This window comes from Asterias amurensis, chromosome 5, assembly GCF_032118995.1.
Source record: "Asterias amurensis chromosome 5, ASM3211899v1".
Lineage (NCBI taxonomy): Eukaryota > Metazoa > Echinodermata > Asteroidea > Forcipulatida > Asteriidae > Asterias > Asterias amurensis.
Window position 1 is genome coordinate 5803789 of NC_092652.1, and position 17336 is coordinate 5821124.

Below are 17336 nucleotides of genomic sequence, written 5' to 3' on the forward strand. Positions count from 1 at the left end.
CATTTCAATTTTCATCCACCATGTCCATGTAAAGTTGTAGTTGCGATAACGTAACCCTCCTCCCGCAACTAGTAAAGTTGATGTTGTTATCTCTACGTCTAGCTAGGCTCTGCACGACCTGAATTGGTCACTGACACTGGTGAAAGGTGGGTACTTCTTGTTTACAATTACAGTAACTGGACTCAACCATGTCCATCCTACTGTCATGACTGTACTACCTCCATGATCCATCCATGGCAACTGACATGATTATGGTATAATGAGTCATGACCGTGATGACTGACACTCATGACACTGGACAGTCACAGCTCACCACAGGCACAGTCGGTGCCTAGCCCTAGCCTTATCCAGTGGAACTGACAGTGACATTAAAAATTAGTATTATTTATTTGATATTTATTGACATTCCAATTCATCAATTATTATTCATAATTTTTAATTTAAATTAGCATGATTCTAACTGTTTGTAACAATAACATGGGGATAAGCATAAGGCTTAACTAAAATTTAAAAAAAGAAAGGGGAAAAGTTTCCAATTGGGCGCACCACTTTTTCATTCGATATTAAATACAATACTAGTATAATATACCTCAATGAGCTTGAGATATCCCTTTTTTTTAACGAGTGAAAAGAAAAGGTGGTGGTGTTATATTTTTTACAAAGATACGGAAAGTTATCCAAGAACGGCATTAAAAAGGTAAGCAAGATTAAACAAAAACAGACAAAATAACTGAACTGGGTGCAGTGAGTGAGGGGCTCTAGCTAGGCCGAGACAAACAAAATTTGACATCTTCCCTGGCATTACGGTATTTTACCATAATAAAATCATAGAGATAAATTCCCATTAAAAATTGTAAAAGTACAACTAATTCATAGCTCATGATCTTTTTGCTGTAGACTTTGTTTGCAGATTATCCATTGCGCCATGATGATGGATTAATGATGATGTCTTACCACACTTAAGACTTTTAGGCTAAGTGATTAGGTGGTGGGGGGGGGGAGTGGTACTCCTAACCCATGTTAGCCCTAGAACTACATCGTCTTGGCTATCGTGTGGAGGCGACAGCGGACAGTGGAACGAACGTCATATCATTTTTGTGGGAATAGTTCTGTGGGCGGAGCCGGATTTTCTGGTAATTTTAATGGCTAAATGTGTTGTCATTTAGCCTATCGAGACTTGGCTAGGGTTGAAATAACAGGCCATCAAAGAAATTTGTTTTTAAACTATTTCACTTTCAGGTAAATTTTGACGGCACCAAGATGTCAGCCGTGGTCTCCCTCAATCACATGGCGTCAGCCGTCGTTGTGCGCACTCTACTCGACCACAGTGACCGCCACTCCCCTGACTGCAAGATCAAGGCCCAATCACTTATCTCCAAATTGACCACGAATCTCTACACAGCCGTCACTAAGGACCTTCTCAATCTCTTTGTGGAGAGCTATCCCAGACAGTTTCCTGCCTACCTGCTGCCTGTGCTAGCTCCGCCCCATTTGAGGTCGTTGAACCTCAAGCAGAGCTGTGTCTTGGAGGAGGACGCCGGAACGGAATACAAGTTTCTCAAGGAGACGCTTAAGAAGTATGAAAGGTTTAAACAAAAAAAATTATGTTAAAGAAAGTATTTGGTTGAGGCTGTGGAGACTTAGGGCCTTGTCACACAAGTCAACTTTTCTAGGCAACCTGGAGACAACCTATGCCATGCATGCGGCACTACCACTTCGGTAACACATTTTTCTAACAATGTCTTACGATCAGCAAGAAAATATACAAGAAAAATATCTGAACATTCAAATGTGAACACCTTTTCTTCTTGAAGATTGCCTGGAACTGGATGTCTGTAAATTGCCTCGTGTGACATGGCCCTATGATAAAAAAGGGCCATGTCACACAAGGAAATTTACAGGCAACCAGTTCGGGCAATCTCCAGGAAGAAAGTTAATTCTCATTTCAGTTTTCTCATTCTCCTGGGAATTGTGAGTTATACATTTGTAGCTAGGCGAATGTCTGTTGTGCTGCCAAAGTGTTCCTTGAGCTTGCAGTGCATTGGTTGCCCCAAGTTGCCTTTAAAAATAGCCATGTATGACAAAGCCTTACATGAAATTCCACAAGACACAAGCCATGGCAAGCCAGAATTTACACTTAACTTTTTTAGTGACCTGCCAGCAGGACCAACTAGTTCCGTGACTTTTTCAATAGTCAATCTTCCAAATGAAACAGGGATGATTTTCAACACTGTACAGCAGGACCACTCAGTGGAGAATTTTCACTGAAACTAATTCCAAATTTTCACCGGTACTTTAAATTTGTCTTTGGTCTAGTACTCATAAAATGTATCCCGAGATCAAATGTTGAGTACGATTTGAGTAAAGCTACATGTATTGTCAGATGGTAAAAAATTTACACATTTTGCCTTTTTTTATTCTCAGGTGCAGTAAGCTTCAGTATCTAGAACTCGACGGCTGTAACCTGGGGACCCCCATGATGCTTTGTGATGTCATTACCCAACATGCACCACAACTCACTTCACTGTCCTTTGAGGGTTGCCGTGATGTATCGAATAAATTTGTCCAGGTGTGTAGAACATTTCTGACGTTATTTCAGCTGTCAGATTTGAAGATCAGAATAAAAAATAGTAAGCACTTTTGAGATGATGCTAGATAAAGTGCTAGAGGGTGAATTTAAAACTGACATATTATTCCTTGCTGCCGCTTCACAGGTTGTATCGTAATTTGGGTGTGATCCCTGGCTACACAGCAGTAAACGGTTGTATTGCTTCTGACTGGCAACCCCCAAAAATGATATTGACAAAATAGGGACACCGCCATCATATAGGGATGCATGTATGTGCTCTCAGTTGGTAGAGCGCCGGCACCTTAATCCGGAGGTCATTGGTTCAAATTCCACTCTATTCAATCCTTTGTTCAACCCCAAAATGATATTATTATTCCTGGTACAGAAATTGCTTAAAGGTCTCCAGCACCTCACCCATCTGAATCTATCGGTCTGTTCAGAGGTTACAGATAACGTCTTTGCACTGTCCGAAACCCAAGGCCTTCTTGAAGACAGAACAGGACGGCAAGACCAAGGTAGTGTAATATATCAACACTAGAGGGCGCTATTCTGCCAACTCTGGTTGCCAAGCCATTCTTTATAATAGTTTATCAATGTACTGCAGTAAATGAGTGTTTTGCTCTATGTTTTTTTTATATTATTTGCTACTCTTATGTCTTCATATCAACAAAAATCAGATCAATTCAAGTTGAATGATGCATTGCCTCGTTTTACAAATAAACTCCTTCCTCCTAAGTGTGTTAGAATTTTTGAGCCCGAAACCAGATTTTCCCTGGGAATTTTCCCACTGACTAGGGGACAATTTTTTACTTTCAGGCTCATTTATATAAATGAAACTCTATAGTTGCAAAAATAGAAAATTATTCAAAAATTTCTTTTTTTATCAGTCACTGGTGGATATAACTTGAGTAGTGTGGATCTATCAGGCAATCAGCAGCTTACAAGTACCTGCATTCGTCACTTGACGGAGCTTTGCGGTCCTAGACTACGATGCCTCAATGTGTCGGCCACACAGGTATTGAAATAACATTGCTAGGGTTGTCATGAATAAGACATTTGTGAGTTACATGTATATTATCTGGTTCAATGACTTACTTTGGAACCATTCACCACTTAAGTTTGAATTCCCCAGACTATAGAGGCAGTGTGCGATACCCATGCCTACATCCTTGTGGACCGTGAAGGGGGTAACCCTGTTTCAGCCCCAGGAGTAGGTGGCAACGTTCCCCTTTGTGATGGTTGATTTTGGTTAACAGCACAATCAGTACGTGTTGCCCTCAACTTGAAGTGGCCGTCCAGCATTGTGATGTTAGTAGATTTCTCATTAAAAACAAAAACAAGCGAGACGTCACAAAAGTCGGCCTTTGACAACCAAACCACGTCATGTTTATATTAAGATCGCCATGTGATGTTAGGCGATCTCTGATTAAATGAAAGTAAACAGTTATAAACAATATTTCTATTGATTTCATCCAGATGGATTGTACCATTTTGTGGTTTCTGTCTGGCTACAGCCTGTCGACAGCCGTACAGCTCGCCGCCGAAGCCAACAAGTCCATACTGGATCCCGGCTCAGTAGACGGTATCACGCTGGCTCAGCTCATCACCGAGTTCAGAGTACTACAAAAAAGACTGAAGAACATTCAGGATGAGGAAGGCCACACGGTGGATGACCGGGGAGGAGAAAACGAAACGGCAGAGGGGGAGGAGAGGGAGATGGACAAAGATGTGGGAGACGATTCTGGAGACGATTCTGGAGAGAATTTGGGAAGAATCATGGAAGAGCAAAAGCAGAACGTCGACCCTGAGGTGGCATCGGTATTGGAAGATGGTCACCATTGTAGCGATGCATTACAGGATGATCCAGGGAACCATGAAGTATCAACGCTGATGCAGGACGGTACTTTCGTCCAAGATATAGAACATTTAGAGATACTGGAGTTTCAGGATGCAACCAAAGTACAGAATGCTGCCGGGATTGTAGGAGAAGTTAAGACTGAGGATTGTAGATTGGATGTTAGAACCGAAGATGTTTCATTAGATGCTGGAGATGAATTTAGTGATGTCTTGAGTGGTTATGTTAATGATGTTATCAATGACTGTAGGATGGCTTTAATGCATGAGAAGATTTTTCAAAAAGGTTCAACTGGAGCGCAAGAACCGACTGGTGATGATATTGTCCGATTCACAAACCATGAGAGAATGGATGATGTTCATAGCATCTGTACTTGTTCCGCCCACGATTGCAAGAAGGGTATTAAGGAAGGCTTCGGACTGAGCTGGGCCAAGCCCAGGGAACGTTGTCTGCAGTGCAATATGGTTCAGGGGTCTAGGAGGACTAGCAACCAACCTGAAGATAATCGTCTTGAGGAGGTAAAGAGTACCTTATGGAGACCAAACAGGAAGGGTTCGTCAAAACCTCAAGAGTTCCAGTCGGACAGTGAAATTAAATCTGCAGGTTTGGAATGTGCACCAGAAGTGTCAAGCTCGTTAACTGAAGGAGATATAAAAGAGGAACTTACATGTAGTAGGTATTACTCGTCTGAGGTAGAAGCAAGCAATACTAACGCTGGTGAATGCAAATCATGTCCAACCGATTCGACCAATGACAATCCCTGTATTAAAACATCAACCAATGACAATGCCTGTATTAAATCATCAACCAGTGACGATGCTTGTATTAAATCATCGACCAGTGAAACCTTGGATGATCGTTCGTCGACCAATGAAACGCCTGATGATCACTCATCAACCAATGAAGTGCCAGATAATCACGCGCCGACCACATGGAGGCGGCTGTACAAACCCTGTATGACGTCTCTGGATATCGGCGCCATCGACTTTGACGCTACTCTGGTGGAGACTTGTCTGAAGGAGTTTTTCGTCGCCAATAAGGAGTTGAAGAAGTTTACAGTGTCTTGGAAAGAGCTGACGGATCCGATGCTCGGCATCTTGGCTGGGGGAGCGTCCAAATTGCAATCTCTGTGCCTGGTGAGTGGACAAAAGGAGCCAAATTGTTTCTGTAAAGAAGGCCTCAAAGATCGATTTCAGTTGGAGGAGAAGCTCTCCTTTTCCAATAGACCTTTATCATGGTGTGGCCATCTTGATTTTACTCACTTCCAACTCATTGTAACCAAACTGAGGCTGGATGGAATAATAGTCTGGTGCCATGTTTGCGCAATGAATGTTAGCATTTATTACTGTTATTGGAAACAGGGAACATGACCAAGATGGTGACAGTGTGATAAAAGTCTATAGTTGTACACCTTGGGAGGTTTCAAAAGAGAACATTCAAACAAAAAAAATTCAGGTTGAACAAAATTCTTGGGATGATTATGATAGGTGGTTTATTATACCAAGTTTCAGATTTAATTATTTGACATATTTTTGTAAAAAATGAACAAAGAAATAAATACAAGAGTGGGATTCGAATCAAGAATAAAACTGGTTTTACCTGCTGGGGCTCTACCAACTGAGCTATCTAGTCCTATGTTGGTGGTCTCCCGATCTTGTCAATATCTTTATTCTGGTTGCCAATCAGAAGCGAACAACAGTTAACTGCCAGGATAGCCAGGTAGCTCACCCAAGTGTATAATACAACCAGGGTAGCAGCAGCCAGGGGATTACCTTAATAGGGGATGCGACTTTTTATTACAGAGATAATATATCAAATAATTAATTACAACAATTTTGTTTGTTTAAAGTCATTTATAAAGGGTGCGTTCGTTAAGCTTACCGGCTCGACCCCGGTGTTTGTGTTTTTTTTCTTTCCAGGACGAACGTGTGCAGATAATAATCCACGTTCGTCCTCGAAAAGACAACCGCCACACACCGGGGTCGACCCAGGGAAGCTAAACGAACGCACCCATTTATGTGTGCTTTGTTTCCCTCTATAGTATGACTGCAGCAGTTTAACAAGCTTGGGTGTGGCCAATCTGATGTATGAGTGTAGGAACCTAAAACAGCTTGACCTTCAAGGTAAGATGAATCTTTATGAACAAGGGTTGCTAGAACAGGAGAAAGTCATTTGCTGATGGGCATGGGTGGATTGGTGGTAGGGGGTGAGGGCTAGTGGCAGAGCGTCTTCTTGAACAAACACATTGAGGCAAATCCATTGAGTAATTGTTCAGAATGCAGGGCACTTGTTGTCAAGGGGAAAAACTTGGCTATTTTTTCTAAGTCCAATGTTGTTCACTCTAAGGTACTAGGTGCCCTTAGTCACCCAGCCCAGTGTTGACTAGATTTCAAAACTACTGTCAGAGCTGAAAGAAAGAAAAAAAAAGCAATAGACAAAAGAAAACTTATTCATTACTCTTTGCAGGTCTGTTCTGGTAGTCTGCAACGCACATGTTGAGTTATGATTAATAATGCAGTTTTTGTGCGGTTAAAACAATAATTTTTGGTTGCATGTTTCTGCACTGCCACTTGCTCAGTGAAGATACATAAAATTTGATCCAGGCTCAATTTTTGCTTCCATCGTTGATTATTTATACTTTGGAATATTATCTTTACAGGTGTCTGTTACATCAAAGACTTGGCTTTAACTCCAGTATTCTTCAAGGATAACTCATGCCATCTAGAGAGCATCAAACTATCAGAGACAAACATAAGCGACTCTACGCTGTCTCGTATTGCCAATCATCTCGGACGACAGGTAAGAGGGCAGAATTATTTAATTCTGCAGAGATTTGTCAAACCTTTATTTTAGTCCATTTCAATAGTCGCTTTAGCAGGAACGTTGTTATAAGAGGACAGCACAAATGACATTTAGGACTTCATAATGTACTCTTTACAAGTGAAACCTCGTTCTACTCTCTGTAGGACAAAAAACACAATGTCCACAGGTTTTCACTAAACTTGCACTGTTTGAAGATAATGGTAGTAGAATGCTTCTCTGAAAATATTATGTGCTGAGGTGCTATAGTTTGTGAGAAATGAGAAAAAACAATGTCATGAAAATAATTTTCGTCTCGTGAGAAGAAAATTATTTTAAGCATTTACAAATTTCGTTTCATGACATTGTTTTACTCGTTTCTCAAAAACTACAGCACCTCAGTAAGTAATATTTGAAGGGAAGCTTTCCACTATCATTATCTTCAAACCCTGCAAGTTTAATGTAAGTCTGTGGACATTTTGAAAAAGTACCCAAATCCTTTAACAGTGCTCTTTATAATGACGGTTGACTGTATATGACTTCTTGCTAGATTAAAGAGTTAAAGGTATTCTTCAATGACGAAGCAACACAAATATGAAAGAAATGTACAATTGTCTTCTTTGTCAGTATTAGAAACAAGCCTTTCACGGTACTTCACATTCACATACAAAAGTACCTTCAGTTGTGGTTTCGTAAACATTTTGAGAGAAATCAAATTATGAATCGCCTTTTTTTTTGTTCAACCATTTCAGATGACCACGTTAGAGGTTTCATGGTGCGAGGAGATCGGTGACAAAGGACTTGCGGAGGTTGCCAAGCACTGCACCAGTCTGGAGACACTGACGCTACGACAGTGCCCTACAACACCATCTACCCTAATGTCCCTAGCCTGGAACTGCCAGGGGTTAAGTACACTGAACATGTCCGGAGTGGAGTCGTTGACCGACGGAGTGGTACAGGCTATGATGCCCAGTTTAAGACTGATGAAGAAACTGGATATGAGCTGGAACTCAGGTATATATTTATTTAAAAGATGGTAGTTTTGCATCGGGGATAAAGAATTATATTTTTGTTTTCCCTTACACTGATGTGTATTAATAATAATAATGATAAAAACAACTGGTATTTAGAAAGGCTCCTCATAGAAAACTGTATCACAGCGCTTACAAAAACTAAAAATGCACAATAAACAACAAAATCTTATCGGAAAAGCTACATGTGTACATACACAATGTTTGAAAAGCATGAGAAAAAGAGAACAGCTTTTTTAAAACAGGGAAGAGATGTGTTTTCAGAAGTTTTTTAAATTGGTCTGTGGATTTAGCGGCTTTAATATTAATAATAAGCATTGTATACTTGGTAGTTTCCCAAGTTCTGTGGAAAAAAAACCCACACACACATCTGCACTAGCAATGCAAAGGTCGTCGTTGGTTTGAAACACACCTAAGGGATTTGCCTGTGGATTTGTTCTTCACAGAACTCTGGAAAGTACTAAATATATAGGGCAGGGCAAGATGGGGCAGTCCATAGCTCCATTAGCAGGCATGACATGCTTCCTAGAAAAGTTGTGATTAATAGCCGAACAAATTCATGAAAAGCCTACACCATATAATGTAGGGCAGCCCTTTGTACTAAATAAAATTATAAAAAATATCATGCCTGCGTGAGTGAAGAGTGTATATGTTTGGTAATGACTGAAAATTAATGCCAACAAAAACTTGTGTGGTAACAACAGCTTTGTATAGTAAGTGGTGAATTTTGAGAAACATTTTTCTTCAAATCCCGGTATGGAAAAATACATCACCTTTTATCCCGAAAACAACATTCAAAGGGTCCCAAAAACCAAATGTATAGAGATCCTTTACCGCATTTTTGTTCTTTTGTTTTGCAGAATTGACAGATGTGGCCGTATCCTGCGTGATGTCATGCTGCCCTCTCATGGTGGAGCTATTCTTGATGGGCCTGAAGCGCATCACAGAAAAACCATTCATGCCATTGATATCAGGTGAAGAGAAAACAAAATCAGCTAAGATCACAAAGCTACATAATACTTACACGGTCTAATAACGATGTCAGTAAAAAAAATCCCTTAAAATTGACAGAAATGTCATATTTTTTTATGAGAAATAAATAAAACTAATTTCTTGATATCGCTCGGTGAGCGTTTTTATTCTTTTTCTTTTTTAATCGATGTCATGCAAAATGTGTAATCCGTTTCTCAATATTTTCTCGTCACCAAGATAGCTGATCGATCTCAATCTTATACAGGTTTGTCATTAACTCGGTAATGTTACTTTAAAATATTTCTTTCTGAGGTGCTGTAGGTTTTGTGAAATGAGTAAAACAGTTTCACAAAAATAATGTTCGTCTCAGTGAGACAACGATTATTCTAGCATGTAAACGGATTTTAATACTTGACTCTCCTGGAACCATTGCTCTGTGATTTTCACCTTTTTTTCCCTCAAAAACTTGTCAAATAATCATGCTGAATCCTTACAGATGAAAAAATGTTACAAACATCTTCATTCACAGTGAGAAGGGATTCATGTCATGACCCAAAATTTAATCTACAAAAGGTACCAATACCCTTTAAAGGATTTGGGTACTTTTTCAAAATGTCCACAAATTTACATTAAACTTACAGGGTTTAAAGATAATGATAGTGGAAAGCTTCCCTGTAAATATTACTAACTAAGGTTGTGTAGTTTTTGAGAAATGAGTAAAACAAGTCACAAAATAATTTTGGTCTCATGAGACCAAAATTATTTTAGCATGTAAACTCCCCTTAACCAGTTTATGATATTAACCATAGCATAACTGGTTAATACGTTTTTACATGCTAAGACTGAGATGAAAATTATTACTTTTACTAATTTCTCAAAAACTACAGCACCTCAGTAAGTTAAATTTCAAGGGAAGCTTTCTACTTTCATAATCTTCAAACTGTGTAAGTTTAATGTAAATCTGTGGACATTGTGTTTTGCGTTAGGAAAAAGTACATCCTTTAATGAAGCTTTGCTTGATACGCATGGCAAGCCAAGCTCTCAGATTCAACACTACATTCCTTGAACTTCAAATCAGTTCAATCGGAACGAATAGCCTCATTTTTCTTGTGTATAATGAGCATTAAATCCCCCCCCTTCAGTCGCTCACACAAAGAACATTGTCACGCTTGTTTGCACACTTGGTATGAGAATTGAGTCATTCCATAGGAAAACAGAAAAGTTTTTCCATTTAGTTTAAAGTTGCAAAAGCATTCATGACTTCAAGTCAGATTAATCGATTTGGGCATTTAGTTGTAGTTTGAACTTTAGGGGGGGGGGGAAGTGGGGGGGTTAGATACATGTGGCTCAGGCATTTTGGGCGCAAGATTAGGAGACCTTATTATTTAAACAGACAAACTAAGTGTATGATTCAAAAATGGGAAATCCTTCCATGCTTGCGTGCCCAGATCTGTGTTTCAGTCACTCTGGGGACTTGCTTTGTTCTCTACACTTAAAGACAGTGGACACTATTGGTAATTGTCAAAGACCAGTCTTCTCACTTGGTGTATATCAACATAATCCATAAAATAACAATCCTGTGAAAATTGGAGCTTGATTGGTCGTCGGAGTTGCGAGATAACTATGAAAGAAAAAAACACCCTTGTCACACGAAGTTGTGTGCTTTTTTAGATGTTTGATTTCGAGACCTCAAATTCTAAACTCGAGGTCTCGAAATCAAATTCGTGGAAAATTACTTCTTTCTCGTAAACTATGTCACTTCAGAGGGAGCCGTTTCTCACAATGTTTTATACTATATCAACCTCTCCCCATTACTCGTCACCAAGTAAGGTTTTATGCTAATAAATGTTTTTAGTAATTACCAAAAGTGTCCACTGCCTATAAGGAAAAACATATTTTTCAACCCTGTAAAAACACTGTGTGGACATGTGTCGGTCCACGTAGTGTTTCAAGTCCTTACATTATGTGGACCTCTTTTGTCTCAGGGCACACTTCCTATGTAGCATGCCAGGGGCCAGGTCATCACATTGTTTTTCCTTTTCAGTTACATATCTGCTCTAACTCTCTTTTGTGCCTTTTTCTTGCAGAGTTATCAAGGTGGCAGCGCTGCAAGAAACTTATCAAACTAAAGATGAAAGAGAGATTGCTCCTTAACATGCTCGGAGACGAACATTTCTCAAGTGACGAGGTTCGTGTTGTGTCACATTTGAAAATTTAACTGCAGAGACCTTTTTCAGGCTATTCAACAAGAATCTTTATAATTTTCTGAGAGGTTGAAAAAAGAAGAAATCAGAGACCATTATACACTAGGAAGAACACTAAAGCTTATTATTTGGTTTTACCATTACACCTATGTGTGAAAGCACTGTATACTCGGTACTTTACCGAGATCTGTGAAAAGAATCACTGGCATATTACGTGTAAGGAAAAAAAAAATAGTATACTTTATCCCTAATGCAAATCTATTAAATTGTTGCGGTACCTGCCTGTAAAATATATGATTCAAATTGCTTCAAATGGGGTGTCTTGGCCGAGCGGATAAGAGCACGGAATTCAAGCTCTGGTGATTCTGTTTAGCAGAGTGTGGGTTCGAATCCCGGTCGTGACACTTGTGTCCCTGAGCAAGACACTTAAAGGAACACGTTGCCTTGGATCGGACGAGTTGGTCAAAACAAAAGCGTTTGTAACCGTTTTTTATAAAATGCATATGGTTGGAAAGATGTTTTAAAAGTAGAATACAATGATCCACACAAGTTTGCATCGAAATTGCGTGGTTTTCCTTCTACTGTGCGAACTAACATGGTTGGCCATTTATGGGAGTCAAAATTTTGACCCCCATAAATGGCCGACGTGTTAGTCGACGAGGTAAAAGGAAAACCACGCAATTTCGAGGCATGTTTGTGTGGATCATTGTATTCTACTTTTACAACATCTTTCTACCCATATGTATTTTATAAAAAACGGTTACAAACGCTTTTCAAAGACCAACTCGACCGATCCAAGGCAACGTGTTCCTTTAACTATAATTGCTTCTCCTTCTCTCCACCCAGGGGTAAAAGGGTACCTGTGAAGGCAGAGTTGGTTCTTGTGTCAGATTGATTAGCCTTGTTTACGCTACAAATTTGGCGGCACAGGCTGTATACTCCCCAGGGAGCTCAGATGGGTTAAAGAATGATTTAAGGCCCAGTGACCAGGGGTAATAATGTTGAAGCGCCATGAGCGTTTCTGCATGATGGACCTGAGCGCGATATAAGAAGCCACAATTATTATTATTAGCGTGGTAGAGCAATCTCCTTTTTTTCTGCTGTGTTTTCACTGAGCAAGGTGTGAGCGACTTGACGGACTAGACTGATTAAAAACTGTGACGTAGCTCTCAAATTGACCATATCAACCATGCTCCAGTGCATGGTTTTACATAGTCAAATCTCCCTGTGCTCTATGGTTTCTGGTTAGTCTAGTCGTTAAGTCAAGTCTAGTCTCTCACTCGAGCTTGCTCCGTGCTTTCAATGGGAAATACATATTGTAGTATCAAGACATGACATGAATATTCATAACCATTTTGTGTTTTTTTCTCACTCGGAAACAGGAATATGAAGATCTGGTAGCCCCAAAGCGATCAACGAGCTACACCCCTTGCCTGCGAGTCCTTGAGCTTCAGTACTGTGATCGCGTTAACGACGATCTCCTCGCTGAATTAGTGGCAATCTGCATGGGGACACTCTCCGTCGTCGACTACTACGGAATGCAGATTAAACCAAAGCTACTGCGCCACTGACACTAATGTGGTTGTTATTGTATCAAATGCTGGCCAATTTCTAAGAAGCAAGTTTAGGCTTTTGGATCTTGTGTCTAGTAAAATAAAAAACATATCACTACAGCCTAATGAATCCTTGTAGAGCGTTAAATTGCAACTTATCAATTGATCAAAATCGGATGAAAATGCTGTATACACTGTACTTATTTATCACCCATAAAAATGGCTTTTATGTTGGGTCAAATTGCATAAACAGACATCAGTAGAGCCTACTGCATCATGTAAAAGTGTGAACTTGATCAAAATGATGGACTTGCCCCTTTTCATTTTTTTGCCTTTTTTCAAGTATCAATATTTCATTTTATCGCATAAACGGTCAAATGAATTATTCGGCGTAGGTACGCTAAGTCAACCTTAATTCTTTCAAATGCCTTTGTCTCCTGGTTATTGTATAATTTTGTTGGTTAGACAAGCCTTTGCCAAAGGGGGCTAGCTGTCCGCTCTTTCCTGGGCCGCAGAGGTCAAGTTCACGCAAGGACCAATGACTAGTTAGCAGTTGTGTATGGAAATGTTCATGTACCAGCAGTGGGGGCTTTTTAAATTAGGTTGGCATTTATGTAGTCAATTCAATTCAGATGCCATTGTTCTATTCATCTAAACCTGTCCTGTAGGGTATTGGCTAATTTTTGTTTTTCATGGGTGGCATTTATTTTGAGGGAAGTAATAAAAATAGTTTGAGCTGTGCAACAAATCAATTAGTTGTATGTTTTTGTTATTGGGGTTGTTAACTCTAACCCTACTGAACTCTAACCCTAACCCTAACCCTAACCTTCATCCTATTGAACGTTTACGCTAACAAACTCTAACCCTAACCACCTCTAACTCTAACCCTTACACTTTGAACTCTAACCCTAACAAGTCCTAATCGTAACAAACTCTAACCCTAACCTTCATCCTATTTAACCTTAACGCTAACAAACTCTAACCCTAACCACCGCTAACCCTAACCCTTACACTTTGAACTCTAACCCTACCAAGTCCTAATCATAACAAACTCTTACCCTAACCTTCACCCCATTGAACCCTAATTGAAGGGTTAGAGTTCATTAGGGTTATAGGTGATGTTCCGTAGGGTTTGAAGTGTGGAAGGGTTTAGGTTTAACAATTATTTTGAGGACAAAAATTGATAAAAATGCAAGATTATAGCCTTGTGCATTTTAGAGCAAAAATTGATATAAATTCAAGCCTTGTGCAATTTAGAGCAAAAATTGATAAAATGCAAGACTATAGCCTTGTGCATTTTAGAACAAAAATTGATAAAAATGCAAGCCTTGTGCATTTTAGAGCAAAAATTGATAAAAATGCAAGCCTTGTGCATTTTAGAGCAAAAATTGATAAAAATGCAAGACTATAGCCTTGTGCATTTTAGAACAAAAATTTATAAAAATGCAAGACTATAGCCTTGTGCATTTTAGAGCAAAAGTTGATATAAATTCAAGCCTTGTGCATTTTAGAGCAAAAATTGATAAAAATGCAAGACTATAGCCTTGTGCATTTTAGAACAAAAATTGATAAAAATGCAAGCCTTGTACATTTTAGAACAAAAATTGATAAAAATGCAAGACTATAGCCTTGTGCATTTTAGAGCAAAAATTGATGAAAATGCAAGCATATAGCCTTGTGCATTTTAGAACAAATATTAATAAAAATGCAAGCCTTGTGCGTTTTAGAGCAAAAATTGATAAAAATGCAAGACTACAGCCTTGTGCATTTTAGAACAAAAATTGATAAAAATGCACGCCTTGTGCATTCAAGAGCAAAAATTGATTAAAATGCAAGACTATAGCCTTGTGCATTTTAGAGCAAAAGTTGATATAAATTCAAGCCTTGTGCATTTTAGAGCAAAAATTGATAAAAATGCAAGACTATAGCCTTGTGCATTTTAGAACAAAAATTGATAAAAATGCAAGCCTTGTACATTTTAGAACAAAAATTGATAAAAATGCAAGACTATAGCCTTGTGCATTTTAGAGCAAAAATTGATGAAAATGCAAGAATATAGCCTTGTGCATTTTAGAACAAATATTAATAAAAATGCAAGCCTTGTGCGTTTTAGAGCAAAAATTGATAAAAATGCAAGACTACAGCCTTGTGCATTTTAGAACAAAAATTGATACAAATGCACGCCTTGTGCATTCAAGAGCAAAAATTGATTAAAATGCAAGACTATAGCCTTGTGCATTTTAGAACAAAAATTGATAAAAATGCAGGCCTTGTGCATTTTAGAGCGAAAATTGATAAAAATGCAAGGTTATAGCCTTGTGCATTTTAGAAAAAAAAAAATGCTAAAAATGCAAGCCTTGTGCATTTTAGAGCAAAAACTGATAAAAAAGCAAGCCTTGTGCATTTTATAGCAAAAATTGATAAAAATGCAAGACTATAGCCTTGTGCATTTTAGAACAAAAATTGATAAAAATGCAAGCCTTGTGCATTTTAGAACAAAAATTGATAAAAATGCAAGCCTTGTGCATTTTAGAACAAAAATTGATTAAAATGCAGGCCTTGTGCATTTTAGAGCAAAAATTGATAAAAATGCAAGACTATAGCCTTGTGCATTTTAGAAAAAAAAGATAAAAATGCAAGCCTTGTGCATTTTAGAGCAAAAATTGATAAAAATGCAAGACTATAGCCTTGGATGTGCATTTTAGAAAAAAAAAAAAGATAAACATGCAAGCCTTGTGCATTTTAGAACAAAAATTGATAAAAATGCAAGCCTTGTGCATTTTAGAGCAAAAATTGATTAAAATGAAGACTATAGCCTTGTGCATTTTAGAACACAAATTGATAAAAATGCAGGTCTTGTGCATTTTAGAGCAAAAATTGATAAAAATGCAAGACTATAGCCTTGTGCATTTTAGAAAAAAAAAAGATAAAAATGCAGGCCTTGTGCATTTTAGAGCAAAAATTGATAAAAATGCAAGACTATAGCCTTGTGCATTTTAGAAAAAAAAAAGATAAAAATGCAAGCCTTGTGCATTTTAGAGCAAAGATTGATAAAAATGCAAGACTATAGCCTTGTGCATTTTAGAACAAAAATTGATAACAATGCAAGTCTTGTGCATTTTAGGAAAAAATTGATAAAAATGCAAGGGTAAACCCTTGCGCATTTTAGCAAAAATCGGTAAAAATGCAAGACTATAGCCCTGTGCATTTTAGAAAAAAGTTGATAAAAATGCAAGCCTTGTGCGTTTTAGAGCAAAGATTGATAAACATGCAAGAACATAGCCTTGTGCGTTTTAGAGCAAAAATTGATAAAAATGCAAGACTATAGCCTTGTGCATTTTAGAAAAAAATTGATAAAAAGCCTTGTGCATTATAGAGCAAAAATTTATAAAAATGCAATATTGTAGCCTTGTGCTTTATCAGACAAAAATTGATAAAAGCCTTGTGCATTTTAGAGCGAAAATTTATAGAAATGCAAGGCTGTAATCCTTTTGCATTTTTAGGCAGAAATTAATAAAAATGCAAGGCTGTAATCCTTTTGCATTTTTAGGCAGAAATTAATAAAATGCAAGACTAAAGCCTTGTGCACTTTAGAGCAAAAAATTGTAAAAATGTAAGGCCTTCTGAACTTTGGAGAAAAAATTGAACAAAATGCAAGACTATAACCTTGTGCTTTATTTGACAAAAATTGACAATGAAATGCAATGCTATAGCCTTGTGCTTTGTTTGACAAGTTTCTATCATTTTTAGGCAAACATTTATTAAAATGCATGACTATAGCATTGTGCATTTAAAGCAAAAATTTGTAAAAATGCAAGGCCATCTGAAAATTCAAAGCTGTATCTAAGCCTGGTGTATTTCAGAGCAAACCATCATAAAATGCAAGACTTAAGCCTAGTGCATTGAGCAAAAATTGATGTAAACGCAAAGTAAATGCAAAGTGCATTTTAGAGCAACATAATAAAACATCATAAAATGCAAGACTTTAGCCAAATGCATTTTAATAATTTTATTCTATAAATTCCTGTATATTTATGTGCATTTAAAGCCATTGGACCCTTTCGGTTCATAAAAAAAAATAAAAGTTCACAGATTTACAAATAACTTACAGGGTTTACAGAAGGCAATGGTGAAAGACTTCTCTTGAAATATTAGTCCATGAAATGCTTTACTTTTTGAGAAAACAGCAAAACAATATAAATTCTCGTTAACGAGAATTACGGATTTATTTCAAACATATGTCATGACACGGCGAAACGCGCGAAAACAAGGGTGGGTTTTTCCGTTGTTTTCTCCCGACTCCGATGACCGATTGAGCCTAAATTTTCACAGGTTTGTTATTTGATATAGAAG

At 38.1% G+C, this 17336-nt stretch overlaps 1 protein-coding gene across 2 annotated transcripts; it reads left to right on the plus strand.

The window, feature by feature from the left end:
• Nucleotides 1-22: 22 nt before the first annotated feature.
• LOC139937044 (uncharacterized) lies at nucleotides 23-14153 on the plus strand. Of its 2 annotated transcripts, XM_071932011.1 has the most exons (12): nucleotides 23-146; nucleotides 1240-1577; nucleotides 2425-2569; nucleotides 2955-3084; nucleotides 3457-3584; nucleotides 4046-5560; nucleotides 6466-6547; nucleotides 7084-7223; nucleotides 7976-8237; nucleotides 9115-9228; nucleotides 11314-11414; nucleotides 12813-14153. In XM_071932011.1, exons 2-12 carry the CDS (start codon nucleotides 1261-1263, stop codon nucleotides 12999-13001), a joined length of 3123 nt encoding a protein of 1040 aa, XP_071788112.1. In that variant the 5' UTR covers nucleotides 23-146; nucleotides 1240-1260; the 3' UTR covers nucleotides 13002-14153. The 2 variants fall into 2 exon arrangements, with proteins under 2 accessions (XP_071788112.1, XP_071788113.1); XM_071932012.1 differs by lacking the exon at nucleotides 23-146 and having other exon boundaries at nucleotides 879-1577.
• Nucleotides 14154-17336: the final 3183 nt, after the last annotated feature.